Source organism: Bremia lactucae, linkage group LG1, assembly GCF_004359215.1.
Source record: "Bremia lactucae strain SF5 linkage group LG1, whole genome shotgun sequence".
NCBI classification, from domain to species: domain Eukaryota; phylum Oomycota; class Peronosporomycetes; order Peronosporales; family Peronosporaceae; genus Bremia; species Bremia lactucae.
The window spans coordinates 2,921,236-2,946,029 of NC_090610.1; the positions used below are offsets into that span (position 1 = coordinate 2,921,236).

General features: G+C 45.7%; 8 protein-coding genes across 8 annotated transcripts; 3 read left to right on the plus strand and 5 right to left on the minus strand.

The window, feature by feature from the left end:
- The first annotated feature begins 770 nt into the window (after positions 1-770).
- On the plus strand, positions 771-3,391 carry CCR75_007990 (uncharacterized protein). Its single transcript, XM_067966045.1, has 8 exons — positions 771-1,076; positions 1,135-1,646; positions 1,745-2,048; positions 2,112-2,160; positions 2,231-2,417; positions 2,479-2,536; positions 2,595-3,112; positions 3,181-3,391. Exons 1-7 carry the CDS (start codon positions 780-782, stop codon positions 2,820-2,822), a joined length of 1,635 nt encoding a protein of 544 aa, XP_067822954.1. The 5' UTR covers positions 771-779; the 3' UTR covers positions 2,823-3,112; positions 3,181-3,391.
- CCR75_007991 (uncharacterized protein) lies at positions 2,954-3,396 on the minus strand (the record flags this gene model as incomplete). Its single annotated transcript, XM_067966046.1, has 2 exons — positions 2,954-3,112; positions 3,181-3,396. 2 exons carry the CDS (start codon positions 3,394-3,396, stop codon positions 2,954-2,956), a joined length of 375 nt encoding a protein of 124 aa, XP_067822955.1.
- A 28-nt stretch (positions 3,397-3,424) lies between these two features.
- On the plus strand, positions 3,425-5,248 carry CCR75_007992 (uncharacterized protein; the record flags this gene model as incomplete). Its single annotated transcript, XM_067966047.1, has 1 exon — positions 3,425-5,248. The coding sequence occupies one exon, from the start codon at positions 3,425-3,427 to the stop codon at positions 5,246-5,248; it is 1,824 nt and encodes a 607-aa protein (XP_067822956.1).
- Positions 5,249-5,332: 84 nt separating this feature from the next.
- On the plus strand, positions 5,333-6,251 carry CCR75_007993 (uncharacterized protein; the record flags this gene model as incomplete). The annotated part of the gene is made up of 2 exons (XM_067966048.1): positions 5,333-5,569; positions 5,646-6,251. The coding sequence occupies 2 exons, from the start codon at positions 5,333-5,335 to the stop codon at positions 6,249-6,251; spliced, it is 843 nt and encodes a 280-aa protein (XP_067822957.1).
- Positions 5,439-7,644, minus strand: CCR75_007994 (uncharacterized protein). Its single transcript, XM_067966049.1, has 2 exons — positions 7,101-7,644; positions 5,439-6,597 (listed from the first exon to the last, which is right to left on the minus strand). Exons 1-2 carry the CDS (start codon positions 7,512-7,514, stop codon positions 6,385-6,387), a joined length of 627 nt encoding a protein of 208 aa, XP_067822950.1. The 5' UTR covers positions 7,515-7,644; the 3' UTR covers positions 5,439-6,384.
- A 12,314-nt stretch (positions 7,645-19,958) lies between these two features.
- Positions 19,959-21,662, minus strand: CCR75_007995 (uncharacterized protein; the record flags this gene model as incomplete). Its single annotated transcript, XM_067966050.1, has 1 exon — positions 19,959-21,662. The coding sequence occupies one exon, from the start codon at positions 21,660-21,662 to the stop codon at positions 19,959-19,961; it is 1,704 nt and encodes a 567-aa protein (XP_067822951.1).
- A 24-nt stretch (positions 21,663-21,686) lies between these two features.
- Positions 21,687-22,451, minus strand: CCR75_007996 (uncharacterized protein; the record flags this gene model as incomplete). Its single annotated transcript, XM_067966051.1, has 1 exon — positions 21,687-22,451. One exon carries the CDS (start codon positions 22,449-22,451, stop codon positions 21,687-21,689), a length of 765 nt encoding a protein of 254 aa, XP_067822952.1.
- A 116-nt stretch (positions 22,452-22,567) lies between these two features.
- On the minus strand, positions 22,568-23,794 carry CCR75_007997 (uncharacterized protein; the record flags this gene model as incomplete). Its single annotated transcript, XM_067966052.1, has 1 exon — positions 22,568-23,794. The coding sequence occupies one exon, from the start codon at positions 23,792-23,794 to the stop codon at positions 22,568-22,570; it is 1,227 nt and encodes a 408-aa protein (XP_067822953.1).
- Between the last annotated feature and the right edge of the window lie 1,000 nt (positions 23,795-24,794).

Sequence of the window (24,794 nt, forward strand, 5' to 3'; positions counted from 1 at the left end):
TGGGCGCCTAGGCGACCTCACCGAACGTACTTAGTACCTTAGTACAAGTGTCGCACTTAAGCGGTAATACGGCTTCACGTGCGCACATGTAAACTAGGAGGTAGTTTTATGACTGATTTATATTTAATCAATTATAAAATAAAACCTTTAATCCAATCAATGGATGACACCTCTGTAGATGTGCATCTCTACATGCAAGCGTATTATTCTGAATACCTCGGATTACGGATTACGCTAGGCGTCATCCTTTCCAATGTGAAACCACATATGTGCATCACATACATATCTTTGTGCGCCACACCTAAGTGGCAGGTCCAAGTATTTCACATGAAGTAATTGACCACCCATTAAGTACAAAAAGTGTACTTGACCGGTTTTGTGTGCTGTAAGCATAAATACAAAGTTACTTCGATACACCAGCAAAAATTACTAAAAAGGCAGATTGAAACAACTTCGTATTTTTTATTTAATTTTCTATGAAATGGATGTCCACTTCACAGGAGTTAAAGCATGTTTAAAAGCTTTATAAGTCCATTTCATTGAAGTTTAAGCATGTTCAAAAGCTTTTCAGTTATTTTTCCAATAGAAAAGAAGTTCAGGGCTGAATTTCCAAGATTAAAATTTTTATTTTGCCAGATACTAATTCTGGACTACACCAAATTTGGATCAAACTTTCCAAAAGTTGGCTCATATGTTATATTTTGTAGGTGAAGTCTATACGATAGGCTGACAAGGCTTGGTCATAATTCCGAGGACTTGGGTCAGATACCCCCGGTGATATGGCTGCGGGAAGCGGACTAACCAAAAATCAGCGGCGGCGGCTAAAAAAGCGCGTACAAAAGCAAGCAGAAGCCAATGGTGTCAATGCAGAAGGTGCCAATACCAACAGTAGCGTCTCTAAGCTAGCCGTAGAGTCTGCTGTTGCATCTGACCCGGACGTGGAGATTGAGTACATAAGTGCGGACATGAGCAAAGAGCTGGCGCTAACACAAGCCGACCCAGTCTATGAGGAAATGATGCGCGTGTTCAGCAAATTCTCGTCTGCCGAAGAGCTTTGTGGTGTCACAGACAATGAGGTCCGAATTTCTATCGAATCTGAATGATTCTCATTTTACAGAATGTTTTCTTTCGCAGGATGGCAGAGAGGATGATAGAGTGGAGCAAGACGATAGCAAAAGGCCCGGCGATCAGTTGAAGAAGGATATCGAGCCGGAGCGCGTTTTGTCCAAGAAGGCTCGCAAGCAGAGCAAGCGGCTAAGTGTGGCCGAGCTTAAGCAACTCGTGACAGTATCGGATGTTGTAGAAGCGCACGACGTTACGTCATCAGACCCAAGGCTACTGGTATTTTTAAAATCGTATCGCAACACGGTTCCGGTTCCGCGCCACTGGTGCCACAAGCGAAAGTATCTACAGGGTAAGCGGGGCGTTGAGAAGCCGCCGTTTCAATTACCCGAATTTATAGCGCAGACAGGTATTGCTGAAGTAAGAGAATCGGTGGCAGAAGACGATGAGAAGAAGCGAAACAAACAGCGTGCAAGGGAACGTATGCAGCCTAAAATGGGACGTGTGGATATCGACTACCAAGTGCTGCACGATGCATTCTTCCGCTTTCAGACCAAGCCCAAATTGACTCAACTGGGTGATTTGTACGCTATTCTGTGAAAACTTTATTTTCTATGCGCTTGCTGCTTGACATTGGTTGTCTTGTCATTGGTTGTATGTCACTTTCGGTCTTTGTCTGTAGGTATTATGAAGGCAAGGAATTCGAGGTGAAACTTAAGTCTAAAGTGCCGGGTCAGCTTTCAAATGAGCTCAAGGCAGCGCTTGGTATGGTCGAGGGTGTGCCTCCTCCATGGCTGTTAAACGTTCAACGATATGGCCCACCGCCAGCATATCCAAACTTGAAAATTCCAGGTTTAAATACACCTATTCCAGAAGGTGCCAGCTTCGGGTATCACCCGGGTGGCTGGGGTAAACCGCCTGTGGATGAGAATGGAGTTCCTCTTTACGGAGATGTATTTGGCAAGGCAAATGAATATGAAGTCGAGGTATACAGTTTTATCTCGTAGCATTCCTGCAAGTAGAAGTGAGTAACAAACTTTGTGTAGCAGGTGGAGGAAATCAATCGAGACAGGTGGGGAGAGCTGGAAGAGTTAGAAGGTTTGAAATGCGTTGATGTTTGCTAAAGCAAGTAAAGCAGCATCTAAAGAATGCCTAATGGTTTATACAGAGGAAGAGGTAGAAGAAGAGGATGATGATGAAGGGAAAGACGAGCAAGCAGACGACAATGCTGACAAAAACGGAACATCAGATGGGCTTGATGCTACTGGCTTGGAGACGCCTCTTGTGGATGGTATTTCTAGCATTGCATCTGGTCTCACCACACCAGGCATTGTGGATTTGCGCAAGGGCTTTCGGTAGGCTGTCTTCGTCGGTAAATAAACCAAAAATTAGAGCTAAATGTTTCGTATTGAGCAGTGGTACCGAGACACCTGATATTCCACAGCAGCTCTACACTGTCTTGGAGCCAAAAGAGGTATGATTCATTCGTGTCATTCTTGAAAGCTTCATACTCACTGCTATCCCATGTTTAGACATCAGTGGGCACGTCGCTCTATGGCTCTGGACATGCTTACGTTGTTCCAGGCACAGCAGAAGACTCGAGCGGCACCCGTTCAGAAACCGGTCGAGTTCGGCGTCGCTTTGAAGATGCGCCTCCGCTGGCATCAAGTAATTCTGCGGAAGAAGACGATGAGGCTGCGAAAAAGAAAAAGAGGGCAAAGACTGAAAAGAGCAAGAAACTGAAAGATTTCAAATTTTAAGTGAAGGTATCGGTTGCGCTTGTGATCGTGGAGTAGATCTTAAATAAAGACATCTCAAATTAATTTTAGCTGATCCCATAATCGAACCGATACAGCTTTAGTTTTGAGCTCTAAGATAAAATAAACACACATTATAGTGGCGGAAGCCCCATGGCTTCACGCAGCTCCATTATCTGTCGTCGTTCCTCAGATGGAAGCGACTGGATAATTTCGGGTGCAAGGTTTTGCACCTGCTCCAGCAATTCTTGTTGTTCCGGATCCAATCTCTCCATTAGGTCATTCGACACACCCTAAATCATAGTAATCAATCGGCTACATAAAAAAAATAATAGAATAAAGTAATGTGAAGCAGGCGCACGATTGCATTGGCAGGAGCAGGGGCCGAAGATGTTCTTTCCTTAATCATCCCAAGCCGGAGCTGTGCTTGAGCTACAGCTCGAGCCAACTCTGGGTGATCTTGAAGAAGCCGTCTTGTCTCTGCCGGGTCACTCTCATTGCACTGCTTGAGCTGATACACGAGCTCGTACACCTCGGCGTCCGTCAGGTCCTTGACGCTCGTGGCTTTTAATTCCATTGAATTTTGCTGCCATGATTATTCGACAATGGTGTTTATTTGGTGTGTCCTAAACATTGACCATCGAATGCTGCGTATATCCAAGTCGTCGCTTCGCTCGCTGCTCTTTATCCATCCTCGTTACTTTAGCGCTGTCCCTCTTGACACACCATCATCAGCAGGTGAGATGAACGTGACGCGTCAAAACTTTGCAAGCCACTTTAGCGACCTGCAGAAGGACCTTCAACTGCCCACATGCCGCTTTGTAGCCATCGATACTGAGTTTACTGGTCTCTCGCCGAATGAGCTTGAGCGTGAACAGTACCTCGACACTTTAGAGGAGCGCTACCGGAAAGTCAAGCTTGCAGGTGAGAGCTTTCTCATTTCGCAGTTTGGGCTCTCTACCGTGCACGTGGATCGCAAAGACAATATTCAGATTAGGACGTGGAACTTTTACATATTTCCACGACCTTATAGCTCTCTGGACGAGCGATTTCTATGTCAAGCCTCCAGTCTGCAATTTCTGTCAGAGCACGGATTTGATTTTAATAAGTTTATTGGGGATGGCATTCCCTTTGTAAATCTTTCCAAGACTTCAGTAATGAAGAAGCGATTACAGCGACGCATCAATGGTCTAACGAAAAAGAATAAAAATTTGCACCTGTCGGATGACGGCGTTGTGTTTCAGCAAGAGGTAAACCAGCAGCTTGACCAGTGGATCGCGGGAGGAGCTAAGAAGGGCGAGAAGCTCCTCGTACCTACTAGAAATTCCTTCTATTCAATGATTGTGCACGAAACTGTGCGCGTCAAAGCTAGTTTTTTGTACGCTGAATCCGTCGACTCGGGTGTTGAGGTATCATATGTCTCCATCAAGAAAAAAGAAGAGCTTATTGCTGCAAAAATTTGGCAAATGAGAAAAGAAATGGATGAAGCGATTGGATTCTCGAAAGTTATTGAGGTTCTAAGCGAAAGTAAGCTGCCAGTCGTCGGACATAATGCACTACTGGACTTTGTATACGTATTCCACCAGTTCTATCAGCCGCTTCCAGAAACGCTTGCGGAGTTCAAGACGCAGCTGTTGGAATTATTTCCTACCATCTACGACACCAAACTTATTACGCTGCGTTCTCCACTTAGTGAAAAATTGAAATCTACGAGCCTCTCTTCACTTTTCGAATACATGCGCACAAATGTCAAGCCCGAGCCTAAGAGTCTGATTCCTATAGAGAAGCAATTTGATACGTATCGCGAAGCCTTGAAGACCGATGCCACTGACAACAGTAAAATGCTTTGTCACGAGGCTGGCTTTGATGCATTCATGACAGCTGTGTGCTTCCTCGGTATCTTAGCTCACGATGCTGAAGGTGAGTTGTCAGACCAGCTTGTACCAAAAGAAGGCATTGCAGCTCGCATGAAAGTGCGATTAGAAGAGCTGGAGAGTGTTAAGAATCAATTGAACTTAATGATATCGGATCAGAGCGTTCTAGACCTCAAAGACGCTGGCCAGGTGATCAATCGCGATCGTGTCTTTCACGTAAGTAGCACTACAAAGCGACGGATCCAGCATGTGCGTATGGAGGACGTATTCAAGTCGTCCAAAGTTCAGCGCATTGTCCGCGAGAGTGATCATGATGCATTCGTGGTGCTAAGAGAGCCTACGGAAGTGGACGAAGAGATCAAGACGAAGCTTGGCTTGGACATTATCACTTACGACGAGCATGTAGCGGCCGAGGCAGAAAAGTCTCGTCTGAAGAAAGTGAAAGACGACCACATGCTTTTTAATACAATCTCGGCTTCTCAGCCTTCGCGGTCAGGAGTAGAGATCGCCGCGAAGGAGGAGACAACAGCGTGGCCTAGTTGCATCATTTCCTAAATGCCAAAATAGAGACCAGCAATTGGTGTGCGCTTGCTGTTTGCTACACGGACCTTACTTAATTGTGTCGAACGATTCTTTATAATGCTTTCAAATAACGAACAGCGTGATGGTCATGTGGCGGCAACTGCGCCCGACGCTCGCATGCAGTTCGAAGCTAAGCGCAGCAACGTGCATCGGCCACGTAAAAATCTGAAAAGCATAGCACTTTCTGAAGATGATGAAGACGTGCTGCTCTCGGCGCGCACTGAACCTGTAAGCACAACCGACAATCTCGGGTGTTTCTGCTTCTGCAAGTTCAAGAAAATTGGACAGAGTTATGTGAGTGCAATGCGTAATGTTTATGAATTGTCGCGAGGCAGCTTGCAAAGTAACATCGTCATTTTTTCTACTGTAGATTCTTTATGAGCGACGCATAGTCTCTGCTGATGGTGTTTCCATGAAGAACAAGCTCGTGCTTATTGGTCCGCATTGGATAGGAGTTGTGATGACGTTTGGGACTATCCTTGTAGCTACCTTCATGTTTCTTTCCCAGCACATGCAAACAATGGCGTGGTACAACACGATAATTACGCTCGGACTCTGCGGATCGACGCTGTATTATCTATTTCAAACAGCTTGCACCGACCCAGGCATTATTCAGACATCAAGGTACAAGGACTTGTCACAGACTGATTTTGAGAGTGGGGTGATGGTTATGGAAGCTCCAATAGCAAGTGATGAGTCAATGCCACCCATTGAAAAAGCACTTGCTCAAGGACTCCATGCGGGCCGTTGGTATTGCGATATTTGCAGAATAATTGATCGGGACGTTACAGCTTTTCATTGCGAGGACTGCGGTGTATGTGTGGCTGGTTATGATCACCATTGTCCTTGGGTGGGCAAATGCATTGGTCGAGACAATATGCATGCCTTTCAAAAGTTTAATGCTTCCTGGGTCATTTACGTTTGCTTTGTGCTGTTCATGGCCATTACCAGCATCAATTGGGGACTTGCACTGTAAATATTGAAATGCATCGCGTTAGAAAAATAAGCATAAATTTGGCAGGGATTTAAAACAATGCTTAAGAAAATGGCAATATCATTAGCGGTGTCTAATACCTCAGCATTTATTACGCTAGTCTGTTTCTAACGCTTTAGGCAGCCTGGCTATTCACCTTGTTTTTCTTGCGCTTCTTTTTTGGAGCAGTCGACACTGCGGGAGAGGAATTCTCGGGTGTCTTCTTTTCGTTTGCGTTAGGAGCAGCCGACACGGAGGAAGTGGAAGCATTTTGTGTCTTCTTCTCCTTTGATTTAGATGCGGACGCCTTTCCTTTTTTCTTCACAACTTCTCCAGTAGACACCGGAGCCTGCAATAATAATCATATAGATATAAGCATCATAGAGTGATAATACCTACGCAAAAATGCACTAATACGAATGTTGCACAGTTATGACTCGTATGATTCCGACAGGAAAGGCATATAGCCTTCTACAGGCGTTAGAGGCAAACGTTGCTTATCGTACCGCCTTGCCAGAAGCAAACCTTCCCCAAGTAGCCACTGCTCCAAATCGTTGACCCCAGCCGACAAGCGTGAAGCAAGTGGCAGAGATCAAGGAAAAATAGGCAGCAGTCACTGGATCGATTCCGCATCTAGTAATGGCAAATACAGCTATTCGCCAACGCCTGCACGGAGACAGCCTTAAGGACCATGCGCGAGCATTGGATGAGAAGAACTCTCATCAAAAAGGTATACACTTTCCTATTCCACCTGGTCTGGACTTCCACGATATCGAAAAAGGACCGTAGAAGTAATTTGCAGATGGAGAGCTCAACGGCTCCACACAAAATACTACGTCGTAGAACACGCACCTCTTTCACGCTTTTCAATGGTTCCTTCACTTCAACATTGGCACGTTTTTTGCTTTTCTTAGGAGCATTCGATGGCTGCGTTGTCGTGTTAGCTTTGGGCAAGCCGGCGGAAGGACCAGGCTGGAAATAACCGCTGAGGTTTACGGAGCCTAAACCTTTGGCCAAGTAGAACTTGACACTTTGAGCAAAGACTAAGTCCAATTTGACCTGTAGTGGCTGCTTGGCGCCGAGATGAGCCACGGCTCCCTTCCAAGCTTTGCCGTCCAGCTGATTCGTCTCAAGTCCTATCGTCACCTGCGCATCAGCGGCGGTGGCATCGCATGTAGCGTTCACGACATTTAAAACGAATCCCTCTGGCACATTGACGCTTGCGGTTTTGGTTTCAGTTACTGTGCATCCCCAGAAAGAAACCATGTTTGATGCAATGGAGCGATAATGAGGACTGGACAGGAGGAACCTGCTTAAGAATGGGTGGTGTGGAAGATGGTGTTGCGTACACAAAAGTTATGGGAATCAACAATTTTTATAAGCCAGTGGAATGTCACAGTGACAAATTCTTTTTATTATAATCTGTTCATATGTAGTTTATTCAAACTAGCTGTCTCATTTTGTAGAAAAAAAACTTCATTCACCTTTTCTTATTGCCACAGACGTTTCAACTATTGCCACAGACAAAACACCTCTGATTGGCTATCGGTAAATAACTTTTTTTTGTTATCTCTTAAACATTCAACTAATAATATCCTGGAAGCCCTTACCTTTCGCTAATGAGCCCTCACCCACTAATTGATTGGTCAAATTCACTCATCTTTATTGCACGACTACATGACCCCTCAATTACACTGCGCTACTATTACGCAAACGCTACACCATTCTGTCAGCGAGAGAGAAAAAACACGACCATACGGTGGCCGGATTGTTGGCCTTGTGGTCTAGTGGTATGATTCTCGCTTAGGGTGCGAGAGGTCCCGGATTCGATCTTCGGCGAGGCCCTGCTCTTGCTCGCCATTTGAAAATACGCCGTTTCGTTTTTTAGGCTGACGGCATCTGAGATCTTCGATGGCTCCGCGGGCGTGCACATAGAGTTGTTGCGGCCTCGAGGGCTCCCAGAACGATACTACAATCCTACCATTATAGGCTTATAAAGGCAAAGATGTCGTGGGTGGTGGATCTATTCTAGGTACAATCGTTGCATTGCGGGTGCAGGTCTTGTTTGCCGACATGAAGCAATATGCAAAGGTGAAGGTTTGCGCTGTTGCCGTCCCTCATACGATAGGCCAAACCGATTTGTTTTGTAGGTGGCATCAAGTAGCCAAAGCTTTCCGGAACTGAGATTCGTGCATATCTCTTTGGCGGAAGGCGAGATTACCAGGAGATTCGTCAGGTTGTGTTGATGGTCTATTTGTGTGAAATATTGAGCATTCTCGGCCGCCAGACTGTCAAGCAGAGCCGCCAGCGGAGACCGGCCTGCTAGTACTCGCTGGCGCTGTGTTTGACAGATATTGCAGATGTCGCGAGGGGTAGCCACGGCTTCCTCTTTCAGTAGACTTACTACAATACGGCTTGCGTTTACACCAGCGCGACGCAAGTCAAGTGGTTTTCGCACAAGCACGGCCTTGTGGATGCACGGACCAGTCGGCAAACGGAGCGTGATTGTGCCGGGCTATTACGACCACTACTGCCCACCACAAAACGGCACAGCTGCAAAAACAGTTGGTTGCGCGGCTGGTGCTTCTTTACTGACGTGGTCCTGCAGCAACAGGAGATTTTGTTAACTGCGAATAGACAAGCGTCAAGCCTCTTACTTAACCTCCTTTCTATTCTCAACCGTTCGCGTCCGTTTGACGGTCAACACGTACCTTTGGCTTTGTGCATGCCTGTTTATTGAATCACGAGCATCTTTTAAGGATTCGTACTCTAGTTCTGGTGGTCGCAGGAGGTTAGACACGGTAGTTGGTCCCGTTCTTTTGTGTATTATTACGGAATGTATGGTCGTGTTTCTTCTCTCTCGCTGTCGGAATGGTGTAGTGTTTGCGTAATAGTAGCGCTGTGGAATTGAGGGGTCATGTAATGGTGCAATAAAAATGAGTGAATTTGACCAATAACTAGCCATAAAAATGAGTTAGTTTGACCAATTAATTAGTGGGTTAAGCCACATAAGCAAAAGGTGAGGGCTCATAAGCGGTTCCTTAATATTCTTCTCATTTTCTTACTTTCCTCCCTACCACCCAGCAATTTCAACGAGTCGCGTAATACAAATAGTTTTCGAGCATATAATGGATTTCCATTATCCTGAGGAATCTGAGGTCAATGCTCAGAACAAATCGCTGCAGCCACTAATCGGACTTGTTATAGTTAAATACTGTTCACGCGAAGTCATGGAAAAGGCATTGACTGAGTTCGCTGCCACCAAAGGCTATGGGACAGTGACAAAATCATCCTCCAAGCAGCGTAGTGGGCACCATACGGTCATGCTATCGGGAGGGTCTTACCGTAATCGGCTTGGTCTAACAGAATGCACTAGAGCACGAAAAACCTCAACAGCACTCGTCAATTGTCCGTTCAGCTTAACAGCAATACAGGATGACCTACATTGGACTTTTCGCGTTTTTGAAGAGGGTCATAACCATTTGCCATCCACCTGTATGAGCGCTCATCCTGTCCACCTCAGACCCGGAGCAGAAATAGAAACGACAATAGTTAGATTGTATGACGCTGGGGTTTCAACAAGAAACATTTAAACTTGTTTACGAAATGATCATGGATTTGTTTTGCCATTAAACAAACTGACCAACGGCCGTCGAGCTTCAATTTTAAAAACATTAAATGACCGCACCCCAATGGATGTCCTAGTACAGAAATTTCGCGGATTATAACTTGATGTGGAAACCATAGTGAGCGATGATGACGCCAAAATTTCTCAAGTGTGCTTTGCCCATCCAAATTCTACGAAGCTGGCTCGGAGTCACAATGACATTTTTCTAGTTGATACCACATACAAGACAAATGAATGATTTTTGAGGATAATAATATAAATATTTCTGATTTTGCGCCAAATAAAATCTAGGACAGCTGAAAGTTGCCCGCCAGCCACAAAAAAAAACACGAAGATGTATGCTCTGGAGTGTTTAGCACCATTTTGGGTCTCCCCTGTAAGCACAAACTGTGTAACGGGCTAAAGTTGCCGTAATGTTACACAGCCACGGTTAAGTACGCTTGGTGTACTTAAGGGGATGGTCAATTACTTAATTAGAGTAATTAGACCCAGCACTAGGGTGTGATTCACATTTGTGACTAACCCTTGTGTATGTGATGCGCATGGGTGCATTCACATTAGGAGGGATGACGCCTAGCGTCATTCGTTATGACGGCTAGCGTCATCCGTTACGCGAGGTATCTAGAAAGATACGCTCGCAATACATATTAAGTGTTATCTATAGAGATGACATTTTGATTGGTACAAACAGGTATTTATATTTATACGATTAAATATAAATCAGTCTGAAAACTACTTCCTACTTGGTAAGTGCGCACGAGGAGCCGGATTACCGCTCCCGTGGCGACACTTAACCAGAGTACTCAATGTGTTGGGTGAGGTCGCTAACACGCCCACCACAACTACCTCACTGCACGCATAAGAAGCTGGTTTAACCGCCTTCTCGCTGTGCTAGGGTGTGTGTCTAAGTAGAGCTTGGCCGCATTACGACGTGCCCGCCTACAGAGTAACTATCTCCACAAGCGACTTAAGTTACTTATGCTGCTGCAGCGCAGATAGACGTCGTGAAATAGTCACACATCGGGGTTCGCCGTCAGCAATCACAAAAGCCCAAGCGACCCTCGCTGATGTCGCGTCATAAAAAAGACCCTCATTTTCCGTTGATGCTGAAAAAAGCGTTACAAGCTGCTTAAATGAGTTGTACTGGTGACCTTCACCGACATCAGCCTTCCACCTATACTGAATCTGACAGGATGAATGCCTCTTTAATTGAGCAAGCACAAACCAGTACTAGCACATTTCGAAACGTTCATATTTTTGATCTCTGTAGATCAGTCTCCAATTATGTATTTCCGCTTTTCGAAATTATTAGTTACCCGCGAAATCATGTAAATTGTCTTGTTAGCTGTCATCTCCACTCTTTCGCCGTGCAATATTTTGTTTCTTTACCGCCTTCAACAAACCGTGACGTATTTTATGGGCTGCCTGCATTCATTAGATTTTTAAAATCTCTATGAGGAACTCGTCTCACCGCGCAAATAACTTTCCGTGCACACATGAATGCGATTTTAGTTGTTCCTGTTAAATGAATTTTACGTAGAACGAATAATATAGCCACACTATCGACAAATCACAATATATTACACCGACTTAGCCTATCAGAGGTGTTTTGTCTGAGTCGCACCCTATATTTAATCGCGTCTGTGAATGGAATACTTGTCTATACGCTGATTCATTTATTAATTGTAGCGGAGCTACCTCGCTCCTTAAATCAGAGGAAGACTTTCAGACTCAGAAAGTCACTTAGTTCTATTGAACTATTGGGTTTATCAACTCAGGGAACCGTACAAGCTATCAAAGCTTAAGGAATCATAGTTCAAGGGATTCAGGGGTTCGAAGAACCAAGTGGCAACTAGTGCCCAAGAGGATATACCTTAGAAAGGCTTCTATCTCGTACGGATCAATGCGCAAGCCTTAGAAAGGCACTTAACGCTTTAAGATCAAAAGGGGAACTGCTCTTTATTTAATTATTTAAATCTAGAAACCTACGCTAGCTAATTTATAAATAGATTTTGGCCGCCAGATTTATATCTGGCGGCGACCACATTCGTTACCCATTATAAATGGAATTAAAGCAACTTACTATTTTAAAACTAGATAAAAGGGTATTTTACCCATAAAGTCAATGTACCACAACAACGGTTCTCCAACCGATGTGTGCTCTATTACACCCTCATCCATCAGACTGTTGACACTGAGGGACAACATTCGCTTCATTACCTCTTTGAGGTTGGAACCTAAACAGCTAATCGTTCGGTTGTGTTTTTCATTCCTTTGTCTCATGACAATCAAGCGTGAGTCATGAACTTTAAGCACCTTCCTCGACGATGAGGGAATGGTTGACTTTGACAGTCACTTTCCATCTGAGGAGGAGGAAAAAGAGCGTCGTTCTCTCACGCTTTCTCCTCCGGATGAACGTCGGCATGCCCCGAATCCGTTCCCAGAACGTGATGCCGCTGATGTCTTAACTGCAATGAGCAGGACACGGGACCCTGATCCAACATCATTACGAATCCGCTCGATGAAGAGCAAGAGCAGATAATCTTCACAGAGGAAAGAGCTCGTCGTCGAGCTGCCAAGATAGCGAAAGCTAAAGCTCATAGTGAATATAGATTCACTCCGCTTAGTGCGGACGAGCATCTCAAAGAGACAGCGGGTCATAGCTTGGCCATCTGGATCTCTGGTGACACAACGAGGACGCCGGAGGAAATCGCTGCCCACGATAGTCTTCATGAGCAATACCTTACGCCGAAGGTAATGACGCGAAGCCAGTATCTGACCCGTTTACGTGATCAAGCCCGTGGGGCTTCGGTGACCTCCATGAGGAAAATTCCGATCGTTTCGTTTCCAAACGAAACAATGAGTGAAAACGAAGTCTCATTTGAGAGCTGGGTCCACCGGGCCCGCCGACTTCGTTATATCTGGAATATCAGAGAGTCTGCGGATAGAGGTGATGTTCGTTTGGAACGGAAGCTTCACTTTGATTTCGCTAAGCTTAAGGCCAATTACGTTCGGCATTTATGCCACAAAACGAGAAAGGCCTAGCCGATATTTCAGTGCTTCGGTTGACCGTACAACCATGGTTCGAAGTCGCGCGGAGGCTACAGATCCACCTAATCCACGTCTAGCGGTGGGAAGCGTTATTTGACGCGAGTTGACCCTGCGTTTGGCGCTCAAAACGTCAACGGCGTACGGGCAATCTTGCCGAAGAGGTACCTCGAACTCCCAAGAGTTTTCAGAAGAGGGGTACCCTAGCGACTTCACCAGATACTGGTGTTGACTCTTACGACGACGTCGCTTTAAAAGTTTCTCCACATGAGACTGAAGGTTCCCCCGCGCATCAAGCAGTACGGGAGGGGGGCCGAAATTTCGGCGGAAGCATTTAATGCTCTACGGCCCGAGGTGCAACTTCTTCGTGAGGTCCTTGCTCGGATTAAGAGCTCCTTTGAGGCGGTCCAGAACCGTCTTTCGCTGCTAAAGCATCAGCAGCCACGTTTAGAGGGCCAGCTAGATATCCTGATGAGGATGCAGCAATCTGCGGCACGACCGCCTGTCTCGGCGCAAGCGCCTTCAAGTCCACGTGGGAAGGGTCCCGGTATGGCTTAAGCAAGCCAACGTAGAACACTGGGTGTGTACGCAGCTTGCTAGGAAGGTTTAGCGTATAAGCTAGGCCCTTCTTAGCCACGACCGTAATAGGTCCAATAAAGCGCGGGCGCAATTTGGTCTTAAAGACCGCGGAAACCAAATTGGTAGGAAGATTTTTAGCGTTTAGTAAAACTCGGTCTCCGACCATATAAGAATCAATACAGCTTCTGCCTTTGGCATCTGCTTGTTCTTTTTGTTTGTCTTGGCTATCAGCCATCGTATCCCTTACATGTCTTAAGACACTAAATCGCGTCACGAGAAACTCGCTTACTTGTTTCCAAGCGGTAACAGGGCTGATATCAGCAAGCCTATCGGGTAATCCCCCCCCCATCAAGCCCTGAACCATGCAGTGGTATCGTTAATAAAACGCGTGGGTGGGTAAGGCCGTTTGCATAGAACGGAGTATAGCCTGTAGAGACATGGACAGCGTTAATTTAACGCAAACTCCACCACTGGGAGCATTTAGCTCCAGCGCTTTGGTGTCCGAGCACACACACTGCGTAAAACGTCTTCAATGACGCGATTGACATGTTCAGTTTGACCATCGGTCAGCGGATGGTCCGCAGTGGTCATATCCAATCTGGTGCCAAGCACTCGGAAAAATGATTTCCAAAATTTACACGTGAAACGTGAGTCCCGATCAGAGACGATTGCCACTGGCAAACCATGTTGTCGAAACTCGCGATCGATAATCAGCTTAGCTGTACCCTCTCCATCAATGGAATCCGGCACGGCCGCTAAGTGAGCCATTTTGCTCAATCGGTCAACAAAGACCACAATACCGGAGCTACCGGCTGAATCTTTCGGTAGACCGAAAACAAAATCCATACTAATGGACTTCCAGCAACCTATGGGGACGGGAAGGCTCGCCAGTGGCGCAAAAGCATGCGCCGAGGGTTTGAACCCGTTGGCAAGTTTCGCATGTGCGAACATATGTGCTGACCCTTTTATAAAGTTTTGGCCACCAATAAATCTGGCTTACAGAGCCGTAGATCTTTTCCAAACCGAGATGACCACCAAGGACAGTATCGTGTGCCTCATAGAGGATTCGGTACTTCAAATCCTCATCATGAGGTACAACGACACGCGGAGGGTTCGTGGTGTCTGTGCAATAAAGCAACAGGTCGTTATCGATAGAAAATCGATGTAACCTTGCACGCAAACGTGCCGGCAATTTAATACCTGAATCAAAGTTCTTTAAAGCTCGTAGCAGAGCTACACACTGTTCATCCTTGGCGTAAGCCGAACGGATTAATTCAGGAATAGGCGATATGATAGTCGTTAAATGAGAAATCTCATAATCCGGCCTGCGTGATAACGCATCGGCCAAAGCGTTCTGCTTGCCGGGCTTATACTTCACATCGAAGTTGTATTCCACGAAAAAGGATAGGGGGTAGCCACCGGGCCATTCTCTGTAAGAGATGGGGCGAATTAGTCGCCGTGAGTAATGACGTGTGATCTGTATATATCGCAAACGGCTTAGAGCCGAGCAGATGAGCTCTGAATTTGACGATAGCATACTTCATAGCAAGTAACTCTTTTTTATGAGCTGGGTAGTTCTTTTCCGCACCTTTAAGCTGTCTAGACTCGAACGCAATAACACGTTCATGCTCATCAACATCTGTTTGTAACAGAGCGCTGCCAGTGGTAAAATCCGATGCGTCACAGACGACACTGAAAGGCCAATTTGGATTTGGCAGTGCCAGAATCGGAGCATGGATAAGACTATCCTTAACTGCTCGAAAAGCATTTTTTTCGGTGCTAGTCCAGCACCATTCTGTATCCTTTTTAAGGAGATTACATAATGGCCTAGCCATATCAGCGTAATTTTCGCTATATTTGTGTAAAAACTGGCGAGACCCAACCAATTACGCAAACCCTTTGGTTTTTAGGAACCGGCCAATCTAATATAGCTTTTACCTTAGCGGGATCCGCTCTAAGGCCTCGCTTTCCAATGAAGCATCCTAAAAAAGGAATTTCGTCTGCGCCAAAAATGCATACAGATGCATTGGCATACAAATTATTTGTGCACATACACTCGAGCACTGCTCACAAATGATCTAAATGGTTTTACATATCCGACCGACCCTGCTCCGCACGACTATGGACAAAAAGTCATTCGAGTAAGTCTGTGCATAACCTCGATGAGGGCGAAACAGTTGCGTCACTAGACGATTACATGTTGCCAGAACGCGTTGGAAAGCTTTTGTGGCATAACGAATCACTTCCGTAGCATACCGCTTGGGGTGCCAATCGCTGTAAGCGGGATATCGCTAGCTCGCATGAGCAGTTGTTAGTAACCATCGACTAAGTCCAGTGCACTGTACATTGTATATCCCACCATATTGTTCTGAAGAACATCCTTTCTAGGAGTGGGGGATTGTGCTGGTATAGTGACAGCATTAAGCTTTTTAAGCGTATTATAAGCATGTACAATGCGCATTTACCATTTGGCTTTTTGACACAAAATGTCGGTGTCGAATGAGGAGATTTGCTCTCTCGTACCATTCCAGCCTCGTGCTTAGCACGGAAGAAATCGTCAATGACGTCACACTGCTGCTTTGGTAAAGGCCATTGTATTGTGACAGACTTGGTTCCCGGAACCAAGTCAATTTCATGACGAACACCTCTATCCGGAGGCAAAACAGATGGTGGATATTACATACCACATCTTGGAATTTCTTAATCAAGGAATAAAAGGAATCCGTAGGATCTTTAAGGACAGATGGACCATTTCGCGCACTAAGTGCAGCTTTTGTGTCATCCCGGACAGCTTCGTCTAGAAGTGACGATGAGTTTAACTTTAACTCATCCATAGGTCGAATGACCACCATCTCAGATAAGTTGCCGGCCTTTAAGGCTCGGCCGCACTCATCAATAGACATTGCGTCTAGCTCTAAAAGAGCATGTAACGAAGGGATTGCCGCGAGGCTAACTTTTCCTCAATGTTACCGGTTACACCATTTACAAGCGTATGTAATTGCTCACTCGTATCACTTTGTGAGGGTATACACGCTTCGTGTTCATCCTGTCTTGGAGTGGAGACAATACACCTCTTAGAGGCCGGGACATTCACGTTCCCGGGTTTTCCAGCCTGTATTGGTTCTATACAAGACATGGTGTCTAATTTGACATCCGACAAGGAGTTAGGTAACTTAATTTCCTTATCCAGCGAACGTGCATTAAAAGGGTTTGACCCAAAATGCCCTGGTAAACCGCTAATAGTGTCACTATTGACACTCAGTATGGTACCACCTCGGCCGATCACACTCGGTGGACTTAGACGTGCCACTCCACGTATCTCAGGGATATTGCACCCTTGAGGTCTTGGCGAACCGCCAACAGTGTCACTACTGACACTCAGCATGATGCCACCTCGGCCGACCATACTCGGTGGACTTAGACGGGCCACTCCACGTATCTCAGGGATATTGCACCCTTGAGGTCCTGGCGAACCGCCAACAGTGTCACTACTGACACTCAGTATGATGCCACCTCGGCCGACCATACTCGGTGGACATAGACGTGCCACTCCACGTATATCAGGGATATTGCACCCTTGATGATTCGGCCTTAGGCCAACAATGCTTTCAGCATTCAGTGAATCGGTATTACAACGATTGTCACTCGACGGAGTACGTGCCGTTCCACTTATTTCTGCTGAGTCAGGCTCCGAATTAATGTTTCAACATTAGAATTTATTAACTCAGACATGTCAATGTCTAAGTCACTGACAGACTCACTCAATAATCCGCGCCAATAGCGCTTTTGTTGCCTAGCAAAGGTGGGTTCATGATTCTCAAAAACTTTGCTAGGAATATTGCGCGTGGCGCCTAAGGTCTTAGACCTCCAATCGATCCATGGCTGATGGTGTTCTAACCAGGCCATACCAAAGATAAGAATATATCTCGAATCCAAATCAAGGACAAGACAGCGTTCCATACTGTCAAAGTAAAAAAACTTTATACCTAATCTCAATGGAACTTGGGAACAGTGACACGAGTCCCAGTCGCTAAGTGAACAGCGATTGTATCACCTTCATGCGCTTTAAGCGCCTCAATATTGCTGACTTCCTTCAATGGAAAGGCGTCGAGCATAATTGCAGGACGCTCCTGAGTCAATTTAAATTGACCACGGCTTATCAGAGCCCTTTAAAGTCTCTTGAGCGACTAGCAAGCCAGCCTTGTACTCTCGCTCCGTGCTATTAAGGGCCGAGCTAATTGGGGCTAGGTTCTGTTTATTCCCACCTCCTAGAGGTTCAACAGATCCTAGGTATTCCCCAGTAGGGCGCTCCGCACCTACTGGGTATCGACGTTTTTCCGCACCGTAACAAATCTCTGGTATAGGTCGTAGTTGGAGCTCTTTCGAGCTTTACGCGAATTTCGAAGAGGGCAGGCCGGACGTAAATGTTTCGTGCTTCCGCACATATAACATCTACGGATGGTCTTATGCTGTTCCACAGCTTGAAGAGTCTCTTCTCCTTCCTCAACGAGGCTTAAATCAATGGGCTCCGCTATATTAGAAGGTTCCCATGTGCTCGAAGAGCTTATTCGGTGAACAGGCTTGCTAACGCGAGCAGACTTAAAGTCGAACTCGGCGCGTAGCGCTATGGCAACTGCCTCTTCGAAAGTAGCAGGATGAAATCGGAATAATTCCGTCCAGGCAACGCCCTCATTGAGACCCCTCATAAAGATGGCTACTACAACTGCTTCTTGCACTGGGTAGATGCAATGAGAGTTCTCAACTCCTGGACAAAGTCCCTTAGGGTTCTTTTACCCTGTCGAGTCGCTAGGAGCCGTGCTCGCATGCGAAAAGCCTGATCAGGCGGTGCAAACATGCTGGTCATTTGCTGTTTCAGCAAATCCCATGAGGGCAAAGCGTCGTTTATGGACGTGCTGCGCGATAGTGCCCACTCCACGGCTTTACCTCCAAGTTTGGAAATGGCCATAGCCACCTTTTGCCGTTCTGTTAAGAACAAGGCGGAATCAATAGATATTTCCATCTGCTTGATTCAAAAAGGGAGATTTTCTCCCTCTTTTCACTCAAATGTCTTCACATTTATAGTTAGAGGGTGAGCCCTCGGCTCTGAGTTAGCTACAGAGGTGCACCTAGGTGGCATAGATGCCGCTAAGTGGTCCTGTACCTGACCGATCAGGGAGGCTTCGTACCGCATGAAGGCTTCAAGCCTTACATGCAGGACCTCTGGTCCCTGGGAGATAATGATTTCCACGTGCTCAAGCCCAAATAAGGCTTTGAGCTTGTCATGGCGGCGCGTTGCGCTTCTGATAATCCTGGAACCTCCTCCATTTTCGTGAGGGTTTAGTCTTGTTAAGACTCAGGCGTAGATTATCTACAAGTGCTACCAGGTGTAGCGGAGCTACCTCGCTCCTAAAGTCGGAGGAAGACTTTCAGACTCAGAGAGTCACTTACTTTTATTGAACTAATGGGTTTATCAACTCAGGGAGTCGTACAAGCTATTAAAGCTTAAGGAATCATAGTTCAAGGGATTCAGGGGTTCGAAGAACCAAGTGGCAACTAGTGCCCAAGAGGATATACCTTAGAAAGGCTTCTATCTCTTACGGATCAATGCGCAAGCCTTAGAAAGGCACTTAACGCTTTAAGATCAAAAGGGGAACTGCTCTTTATTTAATTATTTAAATCTAGAAACCTTACGCTAGCTAATTTAAAAATTGATTTTGGCCGCCAGATTTATATCTCATTTGTTACCCATAATAATTGGGATTTAAGTAATTAACTATTCAAAAATTAGATAAAAGGGTATTTTACCCATAAAGTCAATGTACCACAACAACGGTTCTCCAACCGATGTGTGCCCCATTACACTAATTATATCAATGCCTTGAACGTTCGCGAACTCGGTGAATTAGGACGCTGTTCAATTTTAAAACTTATCGTGCTCAAGCAGTTCACTATTAGGGCTATAGTCTTGCCAAAAAGCCAAGAAGCTGTGCGCTTTGTCCGCCAAGTCACTTTTAGATCTATTTCCTCGATTCATTAAGTCGTGGGCCAGTGGTCTTAATCGCAAGAGAACACCAGCATCCTTAGCAATTGCGATACCGCCAAAAGTCAGTAGAGAATAAACGACTTGCGCGCGAGCGCAAGTCGTTTAGCATTTTTATATTTTCAATTTCAACATAATTTTGCGCCAAGTCTTTTGTCGAACAGTCACGCGAAAAATTTGTGCTAATTTCCACGATTTTGTGATTTCTCTAATTTAAACTCCAACATGGACACAAAGAAATTTTTACAAGTTAGCTACTGGACCTGGGCAACAATGCGAAGACGTTAATGCCTGCGAACGGAGAGCAGACTATGAGGTGAGGGCCATGATCTATCACGAAAATAGATTGCCTTTAAAACGTGCTTCCGAGTGTGACCACGGGCTTCAACTAGCTAGCATTCAGCTCTTCTTTCTATCATGAGTCAAATACGACACGAGCACCGGCGCCATGGCCATATCTTGTCGCGTAAACACCAATAGTGTCTACGAGAGCTCGTGCTTTCAAGAGCATCTCGTCATACTCATCGCCAGTATCTGAGAGGGCCACAATAGCCCCACCAGCGCCCAGTGTCACGCTTTGAGGAGTCACGATAGCGGTGCGGATAATGATGTTCAAATCACAGCTGCCATCGATCGATATAAAACCCAATCCTCCAGAGTAAATACCACGCGGTGCACGCTCAAGTTCTCGAATAATCTTCATTGTGCGTTTCTTAGGCGCACCAGTCATAGAACCGCCAGGAAACGTAGCACGCAATACGTCTACAACGTCAACATTTTCACGGCGTTGTGCTCGAACAGTAGTAACAAGCTGATGCACAGTCGCGTAAGTCTCGACGCCCATTAAACATGGCACGTGTACTGATCCGACTCGTGCGACGACGCCGAAGTCATTACGCACAAGATCAGCAATCATCATGTTCTCAGCACGATCCTTTTCGCAATTTGCAAGTTCCGCTATTATTGTCTTCTCCGATTCAGGATTTAAGCCACGAGGGCGCGTTCCTTTAATAGGCTTTGACTCCATCCAGCCGTTTGCTTTCATATGCAAAAATCTTTCCGGAGACGAACAGCATACTGCATATGTATCTACCATTCTTCCGGCTTTAAGGTGACGATCTAATGTCTGGAAGTGATTCATTGGGTTTGCTAAGTAAAAACCAGCAAATGGGGCAGGATTGCGGCTGCGCAGCATGCAATAGAAAGCAAGAGGATCATGCAGAGCATACTCGGAACGTAAGTGGTTTGTTAAACACACTTCGTAGGTCTCACCTAAGCGAATAAGGCGTTGGATTTCCGCAATATCGGCCATATATTGAGCTCGGCTACGCGATGGACGAAACAGAATATCATCTTTACCCGATGCAGAATAACTTGAAGATGCTTGGTTGTTCAAAGAAGCTAGAGCATCCGCCTGATCCCGCGTGCGATAATTCGCTGAGAGCCTACTCAGTTTCTCTTTCGTTGACTCATGCCACTTCTGGTAGCTTCTTTCGCTATTCGCCTTGCACTCACAAAGAGATAAAGTATAGACAACATTATCTCGGTGATCAAACACCAAACTTCGGTCTGCAAATAGTAAGGAGGCGTCAGGAACGCGCTCTGTTTGCTTAATAAAATCGTCGCTAAACACCTCATGATCGCTTTCAAGCACTTCGTATCCGAAAAATCCTACAAAACCACCCCGAAAGGCAAACGGTAGTCCAGCTTTAGCCGTTTCAATGTCGTCAATGACTACTTCATGAGACTGGTGCGTTTGCATCACTTCTCGCACATGAGACAGAATATCCTGCTTTTGATACACATGAGTCTCTTCGTCGTCAGTATCACCTAAACGGCGATGCACGCGAAGTTCCAGCTTAATAACGTCGAACTCAACGCAATAACTTAGAGGTCCGCTGTCGTCGCCCATCATTGAACATCGCGATTGACGTGCTGCACCAGTGCCATCAACGCTATCGTAATTGCTGCTATCCAACCAAAACGATCGCTTTGCATCTGAAAATAGCTCACAGAATACATGTTCCGCGAAATCAACCGATGCGAGTCCAGTTAACGCTCGCTGAATAGTAACGCGATAGTTTGGAGCTGTCGCCGCAAGTTCATTCGGCAGCTTCATACATTGATCGAACACTTTAAGATTCTAATCAAGGCGATTGCAATGACGAAGCTTACACTTTGAAGGGCGTTGATTTAGTGTCACATCCCGGAAGTTTTGCAATAGCTGGTGGCCAAATTCACTGCAGACCGCCTCGGGGTGGAATTGAACACCGTATTGGTGCTTAATACGATGTCGCACCGCCATTATTACTCCATCCTGAGACTTTGCAAGCACTTCAAGTGCCTCCGGGACATTAGAAGGATTAACAACTAACGAATGGTAGCGCACTACTTGAAACCCGTTCGGAATGAAAGCAAAAAACGCGTCACTCCTTTCGATAACAACCCGACTAGTACGTCCGTGCATGACCTCGTCGGCCTGAATTACCTGTCCACCATAAACGTGTGCTAACCCTTGATGTCCTAAACACACACCGAGCACTGGCACTGGTGCGTGTCGAATAGCTTCAGCACACATGCCAAAGTCTTTGGCTTTGGATGGATGGCCAGGTCCAGGCGATACAATTACATTAGTTACCAGCTCTTGATCCTCTTCAGCTGCAAGTATTGATGCTTGAGCTTTGAAGTGATCCCAAGCAGCGACAAATTGGCCGCCAAAGTCATCGTTTTTGATGACAATGACGCTATTCAAACTTCCATTTACTTGGGCCAGCAATTGCATAATATTGTACGTATACGAATCATAATTATCAATTAGAAGAGAAATGACTCGACGACGTTTTTTCTTGCTAACTACGTCCCTCTGGACCGAGACAGGAGCGAGCTCGTCCACCATAGACGCCACCATTGACAAGTACTTTTCTGAGTATCGAGCAGCAAATTAGAAAGAGTATTTATTGCTTTAGACACATCTGTATCAATTTGACTGGACACAAAAGAATGTTAAAAAAAGCTATTACTTCGTTAAGTATCTAGTTCTACAGCTGCATCGTTCCGACCTTCGTTTCGCTTTCGACGTCGCCGCTTGATTTGGCTCTTGGACAATTTAATTTCAGTGTACTTCTCATCGTCGCCATGTTTTTTTCCAGGCTTTTGTTTAATACGCTTGCGTTGAAAAGAATTAGGTAACGGGACGTCGTCGTCTCCGACAATTTCGCGTTTACGTTTACCAATACGCACAAGTTCCACCTCAAAAAAAAGCGTCGAATTAGGTGGAATTTTGTCGCCCTTGCCGCTTTCGCCGTAACCCAACTCAGACGGAATTGTAAGCAGTCGGAAGCCTCCAGGACGCATTGTACCGAGACCTTCTTCCCATCCAGCAATAACCGAGCCCGCGCCGTACGTCATCGTGAGCATTCCCTTGCCAAAAATTAGTCCATCGCATCCAAGCCGTCCCCGATATTTGACTGTCAGCATATCCCCAGCAACTGGCAATTTCCCATGACCAATTCGTCGATCCTGAAGCACGAGTCCACTCTTGGAAGTTACTTCACTACCCATATTCTCCTCATAAGCCGACGCAAGCACTTCACGACTCCGTATCTCCTGCTCCTGCAATTTGATCTGCTGCTGCACCTGTTGTATCGCCTCTTTTTTTTCGAATGCCTTCTTCTGCAATGCTTTCTTGCGTAGGTCCTTCTTAGCCGCGGCCTTCTCCTCATCAATTTGCATTTCTTGAGTCTGCTCGAGGCTTTTCTTTTGCTGTCTGTTCTTCTTAATTTCTTCTCGTCGCTTGATCTCCTGCTCTTCAAGCATTCTTTTTTCCTTATCAGCATATAATCTAGACGCTTCTGCCTCCTTAAGAGCCTCTTTAGCCGCTTGCTGGGCTGACAACCCCTGTTTCTTGAGCTTCGCCTTGCGCTTCTTAAGCTGCGCACGGCTGAGGCCCCGCAGAGGCTCCTCGTGCATGGCATCGTCATCCAAAGTGCCCTCTTCCATACAATCTTTAGCACACATTTGAGCAAACAAGTCGCCTGCCTCTGTTGAGTGCCAGGGGTGGTCCACGCCCCATGTCTTGTCTGCGCGGCCGTAGCCGCCCATGCTCACACGCATGTCTGCGGCAAAGCGACCGGTGCGTGCAACTCCGAGTGAACGCACGCCCTTGTTAGCCACAATTGATGCATCACTTGCAACGGTAATTTCCTCGGTCTCTTTGCCACGCCGATTGTCGCGGCGGCGCACAAGCACCATGATTCAGTGATTTTGATCCGTTCATCCGCCGTGCGAAATGATCTACGCTGAGTGGATAAAATAGATTGCATTAACCGTGTAATTTTATCAAGCCAATAGTCTCAAAGTTACTTTTGCTTTGGCACCTGCGTGACTACATAAGTATTATCAAAGGAATCATTCGTATATATTAATAGGAATGTATGTTGATTCGTGTTGCTCAACATGAGCTTTAATTAATTAAGCCGAATGGGGACTAGTACTACCCACCACCACTTTTGTTGCACGCTTTCTGTGGTGTGGGTACTGTAACGGGGTGTATCGTTACATGAAATTAACAATAAAAGATTGTTAATTAATATTATCCAAAAGGTAGATAATATTTGGAGGAAATTACTTTAAATAGTAATTTCCTGAATTCTTATCCATAAATAGGTATAGACCATTATGTCTATTTATTCCGCAGACTAATCAGCTGTAGAAGTAATCAAAGAGAGTTACGAGATAAGATAGATAAGAATTCATTTACATGTTTAGTATTAGTTTATAGTTAAGTCAACATTTACAAAGATAGATTAACAAGACACTTAACTATATTAATACAGTTTTCATTTTACACTCTTAAGCTAACTTGCCTTAAGAGAAGTCTTCCTCTATACGTACAGTGTACGTCACCTAACGAGAGGCACCACTCACATCTGAAGCAGTGTGAAGTGGACTTGTACTGAAACAGTACAAGTCGCAGTGCCCCGTTACACCTGGTAGCACTTTGTAGTCCGTCCAAGGACCACATTTCCCACATTTAACATGGACATGTTAGATGGTAGTGGGAATACGCATCACGTTTCCCCTGAAAGCTACTCCTTTCTAAGTGATATAGAAAGGAGTGCGGTTGAACGAATGAGTTCATCCGTAGGAAACGATGCAATCCTGGCATTACTGTCCAACTTAGACAGAGATGCCCTCCATTCAACCGTCGCCAAGTTCATACAACATGAACTTGACGAGATGAAGGAAAAAG

Coding starts and splice junctions, on each gene's coding strand:
- CCR75_007994 (XM_067966049.1), bottom strand. CDS start 7,514: ATGGTTTCTTTCTGGGGATGCACAGTAACTGAAACCAAAACCGCAAGC. Junction 6,598..7,100: donor CATTGAAAAGCGTGAAAGAG/GTGCGTGTTCTA, acceptor TTATTATTGCAG/GCTCCGGTGTCTACTGGAGA.
- CCR75_007990 (XM_067966045.1), top strand. CDS start 780: ATGGCTGCGGGAAGCGGACTAACCAAAAATCAGCGGCGGCGGCTAAAA. Junction 1,647..1,744: donor TTGACTCAACTGGGTGATTT/GTACGCTATTCT, acceptor CTTTGTCTGTAG/GTATTATGAAGGCAAGGAAT. Junction 2,049..2,111: donor CAAATGAATATGAAGTCGAG/GTATACAGTTTT, acceptor TTTGTGTAGCAG/GTGGAGGAAATCAATCGAGA.